This window comes from Pleurodeles waltl, chromosome 2_1 (genome assembly GCF_031143425.1).
Source record: "Pleurodeles waltl isolate 20211129_DDA chromosome 2_1, aPleWal1.hap1.20221129, whole genome shotgun sequence".
Taxonomy (NCBI): Eukaryota; Metazoa; Chordata; class Amphibia; order Caudata; family Salamandridae; genus Pleurodeles; species Pleurodeles waltl.
Genome location: NC_090438.1, coordinates 764,920,208 through 764,935,707, shown reverse-complemented (window position 1 = coordinate 764,935,707; position 15,500 = coordinate 764,920,208). Strand labels below are relative to the sequence as shown.

The following is a 15,500-nucleotide window of genomic DNA, read 5'->3' as shown; positions in this document are numbered from 1 at the left end:
CTTGTGGCCTAAAGCTTCTCATCCCAGTGGCAAGCAAGAGAACATTTGACTCTTTCGGGTGTTGATTTTACATATGAGCCAGGTAAGCTTGACTAACTCCCAATATTGTCCCACTTGCAATGGTGAACAACTGCACTATTTGGGCTTGGGTAGGCTTCCTCCTGTAAAAACATACCAGACGCAGACGCTTCTGAAAACTAGACATCCGGGGGAGATAAGGGTGGTGTGCTTCACATGCACCCAAAACTAATGTCTTACCCACAGTGCCCTGCAAACCTCCAACTTTGCCTGAAATCATGCATTTTCTCTCCATTTCTGTGAAGGAATCTTCTGGAATCCTCAGGAATCCACAAAATTCCTACCACCCAGCATTTATTGACACAGGTGGGTCAATGCTGGGTGGTAGGAATTTTGAGGATTCCTTCTAGTCTTGAACTTTCCATCAAGGAAATGTAAGCAACATGCATGAATTCAGGCGAAGTTGGAGGTTTGCAGGGCATTGTGGGTAAATACAACCTATTGGCATCCACACAAGCCATGCCACCATGGATTCCCCTAGGTGTCTAGCTTTTACAAATGTACAGGTTGACTGAGTTTCCCTAGGTGCCGGCTGAGCTAGGGTCCAGAATCTACTAGGGTCCCAAATCTAGAGCTACCCACATCGGAAAAAGAATCAGTTTTCATTGGAAAAATTATATGCATCCATGTTGCGTTTTGGGCTGTTTCGTGGTGTGGCCACTACTAGGTCTACCCATACAAGTGAGGTACCTTTTATTCAGGAGACTTGGGGAATGGTGGTTGGAAGGAAGCTTTTGGCTCCTCGCAGATTCCAGAATTTTCCTTCACAGAAATGTGAGGAATTTCTTTTTGAAGTCAACGTTTTAGGTTTGCAAGGGATTCTGGGTAAAAACATGGTGAGAGCCACACAACTCAGCCCACCTTGGGTACACCTGGTGTCTAGTTTTCTAAAATGTACAGATTGGCTTAGATTACCATAGGTGCCGGCAGAGCTAGGGTCCAAAATCTAGAGCTACCCACATCGGAAAAAGAGGGTCAGTTTTGGGTGGAAAAATGTGCTGCGTCCGTGTTGTGTTTTGGGCTGTTTCCTGTCACGGGCACTAGGCCTGCCCACTGAAGTGAGGTACCATTTTTATTGGGAGGCTTGTAGGAGCATAGAATAGTAGAACATTTGTTATTACCAATTGGATTTTGCTGCATTTGTGCCTTTCAAGTGTACGCCAGTGTGTAAGAAAGATGACATTTTGAAAAATACCCTCCAAATCGTACAGTAGTATTGGTGTCCACAAATTCAGAGATGTAGAAATAACCACTCCTTCTAAACTCTGTATCTTGTGCCCATTTAAAAAATACATAGGTTTCTTTGATACCCGTTTTTCACTGTGCCTGTTTCGCTATAAGAATTAGACTACACTTGGTAATCAATGAGAAGCCTTGGTGCGATGCAGCTCAGTTGTGTGCTCTGGGTAGCTTGAGTTCTTGGAGAACCTACAAACCCTGTATATCCAAGCAACCAGAACAGTTTAGTGGACGCAAGGATGTATTGCTTTTGTCAATCTAATAAAGTAACAAAAAGTTACAGATGAAAATGTTTTCACAAATGCCCATTCTTCCGAGTCGTTTTCAATATTATTATTTTTTCTACAGTTATTTTCCTTGGGAAAATCTTGAGGGAATCTACACATATGACCCCTTGGTAAATTCACAATTTTATCTACTTTTCAGAAATCTATAGCCTTTCTCTATCACCCCTAGGTTTTATACTGGTTTCCACCACAAACTGGAAGTTGGTTGAGAGCACAAAAATAGGAAAATTAGGTTACCTCTTAGAAAAATGCCAAAACTGTGGTTCAAAATTAGTTTTTTTAAATCCGCTCTGCATGTTCCTGAAAGCTGGGAAAATTGTGACTTTAGTACAGCAAACTGTTTGTGGATGCCATTTTTAGGGGAAAAAACTAGATACTTTTATCCGGAGCACTTTTTCCCTATTTTGTTTTAAAAAACCTCAAAATGTTGCTTATTTTCTCAGTCCCCTCCAGTGGAATCCATGAACCCTGGGCAGGTATGGAAGCCTACGCACAATCGACCCCAAACAGCCAAAAAAGAGCTCTGCACTGGGGATGAAAGGCCTAGCAGCGAAAGGGTTAAGGACCATATGGATTAATGGTCTGCCACTCATGACGCTGTACTACTAGGTACAAGTAAAATGGGAGATTAATCTAGGCTGGGTAGGAAGGCTGGCGTAAGACCTGGTGCGGGATGCTGCCGCTTTGAGGGTGGAGACGGCACCAGACAGACTCGCGCCTGCACATTGGACCTTAGCAGTGTTTTTCTGATTGGGGAGATGGTAGACGATACTGCAGTAGAAGACAAGTCTGCCAGTTTAAACATAGAGAGGAGGGACTGAGGTATCCGTGTCACTACAGCACATGATGATGGGCACTCCAGGTTTAATTGTTTGCTGTTGTTTAGTGGCTGTCTGGGGAGAAATGGGATGAGAGGAATATTAACAGTTGGGAGGGAGGATGAAGGTATTTGATACATATAGATTATCTGAGAACATTAACGCAATATGCAGTACCTTCCTATGCGGACGGATGGGAGTCCATGGGAGGGGTTGAGCTTCTCTCCAGAGAGGACGGGAGTACACTATTAGGTACCATGACACACATGTACTGAACAGTCACATGGAACATTAAGGGGCTGGGGGGGATACGTAAAGAGACGCAGGATGTTCTTGTTTCTGAGACTGAATAGGATTGGCCTTGCCTACCTTCAGAAAATGCACCTTACAGAGGATGAGACAGAAACTCTTTAGGAAACGGAGAGGGCAACTGATATCATCCATATTTTGTTTCATATGATTGTGGGGTGGTCATCTGGGTAGCACCTAGGGTGCTGTTTCGACTGCTGTATACAGCAGCAGGCAGGAGTGGGAGGTGTTACTGGGGACATGACTGATACTTCTGTGCAGTGCATCAAAGACATATGGGAGAGGCCTGATTGATTAAGATGAAGGGAATACATGTAGCGGCTAAACCGGGAGGGGAACAAGCTAGGCTAAATATTAGCATGGCTGCTTCAGTGGGAGATGGTCAGGAACACCCATAGTGGCCCTGTGACAACAAGCCATCAAAGGCATTCTGGGGTAACACTTACTGGCATTATATGGGGTCAGGTTGGCGGGGGACCCGGAGACAGTGAAGGCATATCTGGACAATGTGGACTTGCCAGACCTGTCTGCCCCACTAAAGGAGAACTTGGAAGCAGATATCAAATTAGAGGAACTGCAGGAAGTGCTGAACAAAATCAAAGAATAGGGGCAAGGCCCCTGGGGTCGGGTGGCGGGTAGAGGAGGCTGGTTTGATGGCTTCCCGGTGGAGTTTTAGCAAGCATATACAGCACAGGGGGTGGAACCCTTTTTAGAGGTCTTTCAGGAAGCTAAAGGGGAGGGGCTCCTGCCAGGTACACTCTACACTCTGAGAAGGGGTGATATGCATGATTCTGTAACGGGGGATGAAACATGTGTGATGGCGTACCGCCCCCTAGATATGCTCACTGCGGACACCAAGGTACTATGCAAGGTGCTGGCAGAGTGCCTGTGGTGGTCTCATTAGTACCTGAAGATCAATGCTGGATCAATGCTGGTTCATGCTGCGGCATAGTACGGCCCACAATTTGTGAATATTGACGCCTGTGATGCACTGGGTGACTGCCAATGAGGAGGACTTGGCACTGACATTGGTGGACATCACTAAAGCCTTTGACACCCTGGATATCTCCTACAAGTCCTTCAAAAAATTGGATTTTGTCCTAGCTTCATTGGGTGGATTAGACAGCTGTCAACAGTCCCCACCCCTGAGTACCAAATAGGCACACACTATCTGCTGGACGTGAGGTGCGGAAGGGTACGAGACAGAGGTGCTTCCTTACACCCTTACTGTTTGCACTGGCCCTAGAACCATTTGTGGTGACATTGCGTCATAGCATGGATGGGTTTGGTATACAGGTGGGGGACATTGCTCATCTTATCACACTGTACGCGGATTATGCCCTGTTTTACTTTGAGAGCACTGCTTTTGCAGACACAACTGGAGAATTTTGGGGTAGTGTCTGGACTGCGCATGAACAGATGAAAATCCCTGCTTTTTTTCATTGGGGACCCTCAGTGGGACACCAGCGGGGATCTATCTCCTCTGGGATTACGATGGGAGACAAAGGTGTTTGGGTATCTGGGCTGAATGGTTGGTCATTCCCTGGAGAGTCAGTAGGTGTAGGGGATCAACCCACTGGTTAGAGGTCTGACAAACTCAGATTTTTGGAACACATTACCGTTATTGATGGTGGGGAGGATTGCAGTGCCAAAATGTTGTTCCATCCCCAGTGCCTCTTCATCATAGAAAGTGCCCTCTACACACTCCCCTATAGTCATTGATCGACTACTGGCCTCCCTGGTGTGGGCAGGGAGGAGAAGTTGTGTGGCATTGCCCCTGCTCAAACAGGATCTGATAGAGGGGGTTATTGTCCTCCCAGATCTGGAACAGTACTATTACACTTCTAAACTGTAACACGCATTGCATTGGTTCGCAGAAAAGGATAACTGTCAGCGGAGGCTCATTTGGGGCACATATGGCACCCGCTCCCTGTTGGCACTATTCATGGGGGGAACCAGGCAGGCCCCCCTGATAAACTTTTTGTAGTGCGACAGGTGGCGGATATATGGGAGCGGACAGTCACTAGAGTTTTTAAGAGACCCATCTTTTGACCGGGATCTCGATATCTGGGTGCTCAGACCTTTCTGCTGCATAATTGAAGATGTGACTGTCGCATGCTGGAGGAAGGGAGGTTGCGAGACACTGGGGGACCTCTACTCTGGGAAGACATTGCTCACCTTTGAGGAGGCACAGGATGCTTTTGCAGTGGGGGGTGGGTGGGAGCAATTACTACAGTACACCAAACTGGCAAAAACCGCACAGGAGATACGGATTGACTTTCCTAATGTACCTAGACAGACAGAAACGCTACACCTCCTACTAACAGCAGGAGCGGCACATCATTTGGTCACCGTACTATACAACGCAGTTAAGTTGGACAGCTAGTGGCCGTCAGCGGCACGTGCAGCATGGGGAGTGGAACTACAGTCACTACTGACAGATGGTGAATAAAAACAGACATGTGCCCTGGTCAAGGGGTTTCTTGCAATGCAAGGTTTAAATTTGCACATTTTAATTTTGTGCACTGTACATATTTAACACAGGTCTAGCTCAGCCGAATATAGAGATAGGGGTGCTACCAGCCCCAGGTGTGGGGCAGAAGGTGCTTTTTTTTTTTTCTACATGTCGTGGGAATGTCTTTGGGTACATGGATACTGGACGCAGGTGGTGGCACAATTGCAAGCTGTAGCAAAGTTGCAGTGTGAGGTATCACCCAAGGATTGTTTGCTGGGACTTGTCAGGAGTCCTGGGGGGGTGATGCTAAAATGGCATGGACATTTCTGCAGTTGGCCTTGGTTTCGGCCAAGCGGGGAGTGGCCATAAGCTGGTTGGGCTTCAAGCACCCCTCGCTGAGGCTGGCTGTGGGGGAAGGCAGTCACAGAATGGGCAATAGCAGAGGAAGTCCACATGAAACTACACAGCACTACAAGTGCAATACAAGGGTTAGGCTGGGTTACTAGAAATGTTCCAGCGGGATCAGGGCAGAGATTGTTATTGTAGAACACAGTCACAGAGATTTGAATGTAACTCTGCAGTGGCATAAACCGGAGGGGGAACAACGAAACTGGGGAAGGGGTGCATCACGCTGGCGATTATGTCAGACAACCATTAGGAAGGGTCAAGGGGGAAAGTATGACGGGGAGGGTAGGGGTAAAGGAATGGTGGTGTCCTGGCCACAAGACTGCAGAAGTGGTACGAGATTGGACATGCAAGGCCTGGCCTGGGATTTGCCGGGGAGAGGGTTTGTTAGTGACCAGAAGGAATGGCACCCAAACTCCTCAACTCCCTAGGTGGGATTAGCAAGCACGATTAACTCATATACCTTTTGGGGCTCCTGTGTCTGTTGATTTGGGGGTAGGGGTGTTATATTGCATGACCTACTTTAACGTTGCATAGACATTGCATGGGTTGCGCTTGGTTTATGTTTGACCGTGATCCCACAACAGTGCGATATCTGTACAAATATTTCTAATAAGAATTAAAAAAAACAAGAAATGTTGGTTCCGCCACCAGTTTGGTAATTTTTGATACGCTTAAAGCCTGCTGCAGAGGTACACCATCAAATATTCCTTGTATCAGGAAGACTGTAAGATAGATGCTCACGTGCAGTCTTTGCTCAGTCAGTTGGAATTTTGTGTGGCACAGAGTGTAATCATTCGGGACAGGGAAAGTTTTCTGTTAATTTTAGATCAACCCACTATTGGTCAAGCCGCTCTTAAGGAGAGACTCTGGAATTGGTCAGCTAAGAGAATTCATGCTAAACGCTTACCTACTTCATGGGGCGACCACTTTCTTCTGGATCAAGGACAGAGCTAGCGCAAACACTATTAAGTAAGTTATTAATGATCAGCGGAACAAACAGCACTTATCTGGGAAGAATTCCTTAAATTATATGAGAGGCTGTACTTGGAGGACCAATTTCCTTCAGAAGATATAATTGATCCATTCGTTAGCAGGTGGCATCATTGAGAGCTGATGGAGTCAGCGATAAAGTTCAGAGGATCCAATCAAACTGCTTGAAGTTGAGACCACAGTCAGTCAACTAGCCGGGTGAAAAGCATCTGGCCCAGATCAAATCCCCCTTGAGTTCTGTGTCACTTTGTTACATATTCTCGCCCCTGTTTTATGTGATCTTTTTAATTTGTTTAAATCTTTGGGACAGGTGCCTAAATCTTCGTCAGAAGCTAATATTATCTTCTTCCCTAAGAAAGGGAAAGATCCTATGCTTCGTGGGTCATATAGACCAATTTCATTAATGAATTTCACATTTTCCAACAATCAAGCAGGGCTTGAGGGGGCGTAAGGCAGTGCCTACTGTTGGAAACAATATTTTTCAAACTAATCAACAATTGTTAAGACCTTCCAAATAGGCAAGAGAGCAAGGGGGTGGGGTGTGGGGTGTGGGGTGTGGGGTGTGGGGTGTGGGGTGTGGGGTGTGGGGTGTGGGTGTGTGTGTGTGTGTGTGTGTGTGTGTGTGTGTGTGTGTGTGTGTGTGTGTTCGTTCTGTGTATGTAAAAATCTCAGGTGAAATCCAACAGGCACCTCACCATACCTGACTAAATGCACTTGTACCCAACGATTTTTAGGGGGGTGTAACACCACCCGAAAATATGATCTGTTTTAGGCGGCTCATTTATCTTTTTGTTTTTGTCCAGTTATTGTCTTTTTCCTTTTTCTTTGTCCTTCTATTTGTAATCTTTGTACATCCACTATATTTTGTATGTATTGCATTTCTTCCCTTCGTTCTTTAAATTTTAATTTTTGTTGTATGCATTTTAGTTCACTTTTGTTCGCTAACTATAAATTCATTTATTGTATTTTCTGTTTGTTTATTTTTCTGTCACTCCGCCTTATGATGGCAGGTTCAGTGTGACATTGCGACTTGATATGGCTGTGACAAAACTTATTATTTTATTCTTAACAAAATGGAGTAACTGTTGTTTCACTTAATAACGTTTATTTTAAAATATCCTATTATTTGGCATTCAACTGCACATCACAAAATGAGAATTATCATCGAATTGTCGAATACTGCATTAGAAAGGCATAGGTCACTGGAAGGTGATGCCCTGAAAGTATTCCTTCATTTGTTAACATCCTGCTTCTTTAAAGCATTTATGTGTAGAAAGCAGTTCAACACCTGCTGGAAGAAGGTATAGTGGTTAACTTAATGTTACGTTAAATTTCAACCATGGTGTATTTATTAGTTTGAAAGTGTTAAGTTGCCACGTTATCGCTTGGCATAATGCTGGCCAAAAGAAACCACACACAGTAATGGGGAAATTGGAGCTGTCTACCTAAAGAAAAGTGATATTTGAGAACGGAATGGGGATGGAAAAGGATGACTGACCTATGACGGAATGTCCACACAATGCAGAAGTGACTGGGGAGCTGGGTGGCATACTTAGAGTTACAGTGATGGGGAAGTGCGAACGCCAGCGTGTCCAGGACAGAACTGTTTATAGGTGAAGCGTAGACCCCAAGCACATGAGGATGGGGAAAACGGAGGCACGAAAAAGCTATGCGAATGGGCCCCAGTGCTCCCCACACGCCCTGTGCCTTATAAAATGAATAAAATTAGTAGGTATAGCGTGAATATCAGTAACAGACCGTACCAGCACCATTTTATTTTGAGAGGGAGAGTACCTGCACTTCTAAAGAAAAACATAATACTTTCCATTGGAGAGTACCCGTGCCTCTCAGAAACAAGCAAGTACTCTGATGCAGAGTACCTGCACTTCTATTTTTTCATTGCAAGAACTGGTGAATATGGTATTGAAACATGATCTGACTCGAGTGACCCTGACATGATTGATAAAAAAAACTATATAAATGCCATATACTACTCCCTTTTTGTTTGCTTTTTTATTCTTATAAATATGTAAGAACTGATAAACGCACTTCAAAAAATATTACATTTGTATTAATTCACAAACCTGAGTTCTTGCTTTAAACTGAATTTATTGGGTATTGAGAACTGTTTAAAAAAAAAAAAAAATGTTTTTAGGGCAATGTGTTCCAAATTCTCCCTCTCCAAAGTCATATAGCGCCCCCTGGATTCCCATGGTCATTTAAACCAAGCTTTTGCAGATACCACCCTGTGTTGCTGCAGGTTAATGCATGAGCTGCTGTAGTGTCGGTAGTATAGAATGCTCCCCGCTCTCAATTGCCTCGCGCTGGGGATTCTGCACGCGCTACGAGGCATTTGAGAACGGTGTGCAGAGAGACGGTTTGGAGCGGATTGGACGACAGCGCTGTCTCCCTTCTGCGATGTTTCTTGAACAAATAAAGTAATTATTTTAGATACTCGTTTCGGCAGTTCTTACAATTGGCGACGAGTGGAAATGAACTCTACCGGTATTTTTCACGACGAGTGTGCCACATTGTGAACAACTGCTTCTCCGGTGAGTCAAGCGCTGGGCAGCACTCACGCTGCAGCAGAAAATCGCCTGTTTCATCAATCCAGTGCTGGGCAGCATTCACGTTGCAGCTGAGGATCGTCTTTACCGGGTGGGTGTGTACCGTCACTGGTACTGCCTTAATTTATACGTCAGACTGTTTAAGCGGCCATTTTGGATTGGTCACACGCCATTTTAAAAGTGACAGCCATTTTAAGTTGGGACAGTTCAGCTTACAGAGGGGCAGCCATTTTAAGTCGGATGTCAACTTAAAAAGGCAGTTTTTATGCGGCAGACATCTTAATTTGGGACAGTTCGTGCCAATTTAAAAAGGCAGTTTTTATTGATTAGTTTTCTAGCTGTCATTTGAACTTTTTACAAAGAGGATAATTCTAGAAATATTTTGAATTTGAAAATTGGTTTATTAGTTGTTTTAACACTTTATTTAAACCATCTATAACCTACTACTAGCAATTATAGTAATCTTTAGAAGGGAGACAGTGCAAATATATGGCGGCTAACAATCCTTGGAACTTATCGCCTCCACAATCATTTATTCCTGTTGCTGGTTCACCAATAATAAAATGGGAAGAATGGAGCGAATTTTTCAGGAATTATATCTCCGCCATTGAGGAGGAAGAAGAACTTTCAGCAGAAAAAAAATATAGGATCCTTTTGCATTGTTTAGGACCAGGTGGTCTGAAAATCTTTAAAAACATTTAATAAGAAACCTAGGCAAGCAGGTGATGGTGACCTGTATAAGAATGCGCTTGAAGATTTAGATAATTATTACAGACCTAGAGTGTGCATTGCTGTGGATCGTTATAAGTTTTTTCATCGGAAACAAGGGAAGGAGGAACCAGTAGAGGATTACGTATCTGCCTTAAAGAATTTAGCAATTAATTGCAGATTCGGTGATTTACATGATGAGCTTATTCGTGACCAGATTGTTATGCAGTCGTCAAACTCGAATATTCAAGACAATCTGTGGGCCAAAGGAGAAAGCTCTTTGCAGGAAGTCATTGATATTGTAAAAAGGGCAGAATTGACGGGAAGGTGTGCGAAAGAAGTTTTAAGTGAAAATAAAGGCGAAGAGACCATAATTGCAAGAGTGAAGGATAAAAAACACAGTAAAGATTCTAAAAAGAGAAGCACAAGGAGAATAGTAATAGAATCTAAGAATTATAATTCGAATGATAAAAAGAAGTGTTATAGATGTGGCAGTTATGACCACTTGGCGAATGATAAATTGTGTCCGGCAAAGAAACAGAAATGTTTAAAATGTGGAATTGTAGGTCATTTCCAAAAAGTGTGTCTAAGGAAGAGTGGAGGTAGCAAAATCCTGGATCTTGAAGACACAAACTCTTCAGAGGATGATGATTTCAACATGTGTATTTTGTGTGTAAATTCTTCTGATGAAGATACTATTCTTTGCACGAAACAAGAAGAGAAAAATAGAATGAAAAAACCAAGCTGTGAGATTATGCTGGGAGGTGTGACTATGCGCATTGTAGTTGATTCAGGGTCTCCATATACTATTATTAATCAAAATGTGTGGGAAAAGAGTTTCAAGCATATTGTGAGTGAAGTTATGCTCACCGGACATAACAATCAAGACATTTACTGGTGAAATTATCGAATTGTTAGGCTACAAGGAATTGGAATTCCAGTATAAGGAGAGACAAATGACCGGAAAATTGTATATTGCAGTCACTGGTCCTTCCGTTTTGGGATGGATTGATCAGAGGAAATTGGGCATAATATTGGATCCAAATAATCCTGAACCTGTATTGTCCATAGAAAAGGGGTCAGGAATTGGTCAACTGGTTCTGCAGAGATTCTCTAAAGTATTTACGGGGAAGATTGGAAAGATGAAAGGCTTTATGCACCTTATTCATTTAAAAAAAGGATGCTGTCCCACAAGTGCATAAAGTAAGAAACATTCCAATTCCCCTAAAGGAAGATGTTAAGTTGCAATTGGACAAACTACAAGAAGAGAAAATTATAGAACCCATTGAATCTTCTGAGTGGGTGGCCCCGTTAGTCGTGGTGAAGAAAGCCAACGGGGGTTTACGATTATGCATCGACTTAAGAGATCTTAATGTGAATATACTAGTTGATCAATTCCCCTTACCGAATATTAGTGAAATGCTATCACGCACTAGAGGAATGAAATGGTTTTCTACTATTGATTTAAAAGCGGCCTATCATCAGGTACAGTTACATCCCAGTGGTAGGGACTTGACTGCTTTCATTACACCCTTTGGGTGTTACAGGTTCCGGCGAGTACCATTTGGCTTGGCGTCAGCAGCAGCCATGTTCCAGAGGTTAATGTACTCAGTCCTTGCAGGAATAGATAATACAATGGTCTTCCAAGTCGATATCCTGGTGGTGGGTAGGTCAAGGGATGATCATGACCAAACTTTATTAAAAGTATTGAATACGTTGGATGAAAAGGGTCTGACGGCAGAATCTAGTAAATGCAAATTTGCTTGTGACCATGTCAATTACTTGGGGCATGTTGTATCTGCTCAGGGAATTAAACCAAAGGAAGAGTTATTGTCTGCAATAAGAAAGGCACATAATCCTCACAATAAGGATGAGGTCCGTGCTTTTCTGGGTTTAGTGGAATTCTATTCCAAATTTGTTAATAACTTTTCCACGAAAACGTATGATTCAAGGCAATTGCTTAAAGCAAAAAAAGTTTTTGTGGACAGATGCGTGTCAAAATGCTTTTGACATGTTGAAAAATGATATCTGCAATGCTCCACCATTGCAAGGCTTTGATTCAAGTCTTAGCAGTGTTATTACAACTGATGCTAGTTGCAAAGGAATAGGAGCAGTTCTCACCCAAATTAATAAGGAGGGGTATGAAGATACTATTGCTTTTGCCTCACGTTCATTAACTACATCTGAGGAGAAGTATTCAGTTATTGAGCATGAGGCACTTGCATGTCTATGGGCAATGGAACATTTTAGACAGTATGTGTGGGGTACTACAGTCATTTTAAGATGTGATCACAAACCTTTGGTGAAAGTTTTAACCATGAAGGGGTTGTATAAAGCTTCTCCTAGGCTTGCCAGAATGTCTGTGCGTTTGTTTGATTACAACTATGTGGTACAGTACTTACCTGGAGTGAAGAATACGGTCGCAGACTTCTTAAGCCGCATGCCCTTGCCATCCAACGATATTGAAGAGTTTCAGAACACTGTTGAAGATGGGAAAGAAGACATGTGGGTGGCTATTGTGGAGGAAGGTATATGCAAAGGTATCACGCAAGATGAATGGAATACAGAGCAGAATTTGGATGAGGTAATAAAAGAATTGAGTGTCATGATTAATAAAGGGTGGCCGTTAAAGAAAATGATTAATAAAAATGTGTTACCTTTTTGGGAAGTAAAGGACGAATTATCTATGGAAGAAGGTCTATTTATTAGGAATGAGAAGGTAATACCTCCTTTCACCTTAAGAGGGAAAATTCTTGAGATTTGCCACGAAGGCCATCTAGGCATCGGTAAAACTAAGAATAGAGTGAAACAGTGGTACTGGTGGCCGGGGATAGATAAGGAAGTAGAAAGGTTGGTGAGAGATTGCCCTGTTTGTGAAAATGCAGATAAAACGCATGTGATGTTGAAAGCGTCTTTACATCCCATTCCTTCTCCCAACATGTCATGGGAAAGAGTAGGTATTGATGTCATGGGACCAATTGGTGAAGAGCAGACTTTCTTGTTAGTACTTGTAGATCACTTTTCTAAGTGGCCAGAGGTAGGAATTGTAAGGAAGGCTGATGTAAGCAGTATCATCAAATTTATGGATAAAAAGTTTGTAAGAGAAGGTTTACCAAAATATATTGTGTCGGACAATGGGACACAATTCACGTCTTCTGCTGTCCAAGATTATGTGGGAAGGAATGGAATAAAGCATCATACTACTTCAATTTACCATCCTGCAGGTAATGGTTCTGTAGAAAGGTTCAATCGTGTACTTAAAGGAATGATTCAGTGGTCTAATTGCAATAATTTAGTTTGGAAAATAGAGTTATGGAAAACACTGTGGGCTTTTAGGATTACTGTATGTAACAGTACTAATTCTAGTCCGTTTGAACTCATGAGGGGTAGAACTCCCATGTCAAAAGATAATGTTGGTTGGCTTAAAGCTGCAAAAAGAGTAGAATGGAGTCCGGAAGAGGTGAAGACAAATATTGGGAAAGCTCAGGATAAATATAAGAAGTATTATGATGACATACACAAGTGCAAAGAGGTTAGGTTGTGTGTTGGAGATATTGTGAGAGTCAAGAGCAATAAACACACTATTAAAGGACAAAGTACATTTTCTTCCCCCTTGAGAGTAATTGCTGTGTACAATAATTCAGCACGACTCAATGATGGTAAAGTGTGGCATATATCGGCTTTGTCACTGTGTAAGAATTCCAGAGTTGACTCTGGAACGGAGATTGGTATGCCGAAGAGTCATATGTGGAAAGAATGGTTGGAAGAGGGGAATGAGGGAAGAGAAGAACATGTTCATCAATGTCAACATAGAGTGGACTCAGGGAGCTCTGATGATCGCCATCTTCCATCAAATGACCTGAGGTCACCTGGCAGTTCCAGAGACTCTAGTGGCTTGGATGAAATCGGCAGTAGGAGTGGAAGGTGGAGTAGATTTGGCAGGAGAATTGTGATACCAAAGAAATTAAAAGACGATTATTCATAGCAATGTTCTATAGATACGCGTTTTGGAATGTTCAACTGTTTATTGTAAACCCGAAGAAAAAGACTATTATTTATAGTAATGTTTTACTGTTTATTTGTAGGCAACTGTTTTATTTATAGGAACACATACATTGTTTATCCTCATATTGTTTTTACTGTAAAGAGAGAAGATATGTAGTGTCGGTAGTATAGAATGCTCACCGCTCTCGATTGCCTCGCGCTGGGGATTCTGCACGCGCTACGAGGCATTCGAGAACGGTGTGCAGAGAGACGGTTTGGAGCGGATTGGACGGCAGCGCTGTCTCCCTTCTGCGATGTTTCTTGAACGAATAAAGTAATTATTTAAGATACTCGTTTCGGCAGTTCTTACAGCTGCCCCCACCATCTCGAACCAAGCGTTTTCCTCTCTCTCTCTTTTAAATGCAGTTCTTTCTCATTCAAAATACTTGTTTTCATTCAGGGGAATTACTAACATCAAAGGAAATTGGAATGAGCACAGAAAGCAAAAAAAATAATAATTCTGAACCGTAGCCTCGTTTCTGTTCTGAACTAGTGTGTTTAATTTGAGCTAATATTTTATGTTTCGTGCTTTGAATTACAGGTACATGGAATTATCCGCAGATCAAGCTCTTTCAATACCGGAAGGATTGAACACCTCTACAAGAATCCCCAGGCTCACATCGAAGGAAGTAAGTCTTTAGTTGTTTTCCATTGTCAGTCTGCAGCCCCCCCCCCCCCTCTTTACTTGAGCAGTGAGCACCGTTCTCACTTTTGGACCTTGTAATTAATTTCCTCAACACCTAACCCCTGAGTGAGAGATCTGGTGCAAAAGTGACTGACGGAAGCTGTATTAGAAAATCCATCCAAATATTTTTGATAAAAAAAAAAAAGTATTCTAAAAACGTAGATTCTGACTGAAACTAATAGTAAAAAACAAACAGTGGCAAAGACTATAGATATCGCCTGCATTTAGAGTCCTTAATAACAATTTTTTAAATACGTGCTACAGTGTAAAACACGATTTCTCTTTACAATGTTAGGAGTACTCTTAGCCAAGAAGACACTTAGCTTAAAACCGACCAGGGCCCGTTTACCTGCAGGCCTAACAGATCTCGAGGAGTAAGACAAAAGACCACCCTCTAAGAAAACTTGGTGAAAGGGCCTGGCGGTTAGAGGTGAGCTTCGTACCCTTGAATTGGACCGAGCCAACTATATTCTAGCTGGATTGGGGTCACGTTGTCATGTATGCAGAAACAAACAGGCAGTTTGCGAGCACATAAACTGCGAGCATGCCACCGTACAGACACGTCGATGAGGTTGCTCACAGCACATGTGAGGGCAAGCTTCAGGCCTTTTTATACAGCGAACTATAGCCTCCAGGAGATGTGGGGCGCCTATCTGGACTCTGTTACACCACCTAATCTCCCACACAAATCCTCTGCCACGCCATATGAGCCCATCACACTGGCAAATGTCCTAAGATCTATTAGACACCTTAGGCTTTTGATAGCCCCAGGCCTAGACGGATTCTCTGCATTTTTTTCTAAGTGCATTGCACCTCCTCTCCACAAACTCATTCCTGTGTTTGTCACACCCTTATGCTTTTTTTTTTTTTTAAACCTTTTTTATTAGTCTTTATCATCTAATGCATAAACAC

At 42.8% G+C, this 15,500-nt stretch overlaps 1 protein-coding gene across 1 annotated transcript in view; it reads left to right on the top strand.

The window, feature by feature from the left end:
• Positions 1 to 15,500, top strand: part of GMDS (GDP-mannose 4,6-dehydratase) — a 1,419,543-nt gene that overhangs the window by 305,426 nt on the left and 1,098,617 nt on the right. The window contains exon 3 of the mRNA XM_069217866.1: positions 14,445 to 14,532. Within this exon, the coding sequence (XP_069073967.1) occupies positions 14,445 to 14,532 (88 nt within the window). The remainder of the gene's footprint in view (positions 1 to 14,444; positions 14,533 to 15,500) is intronic.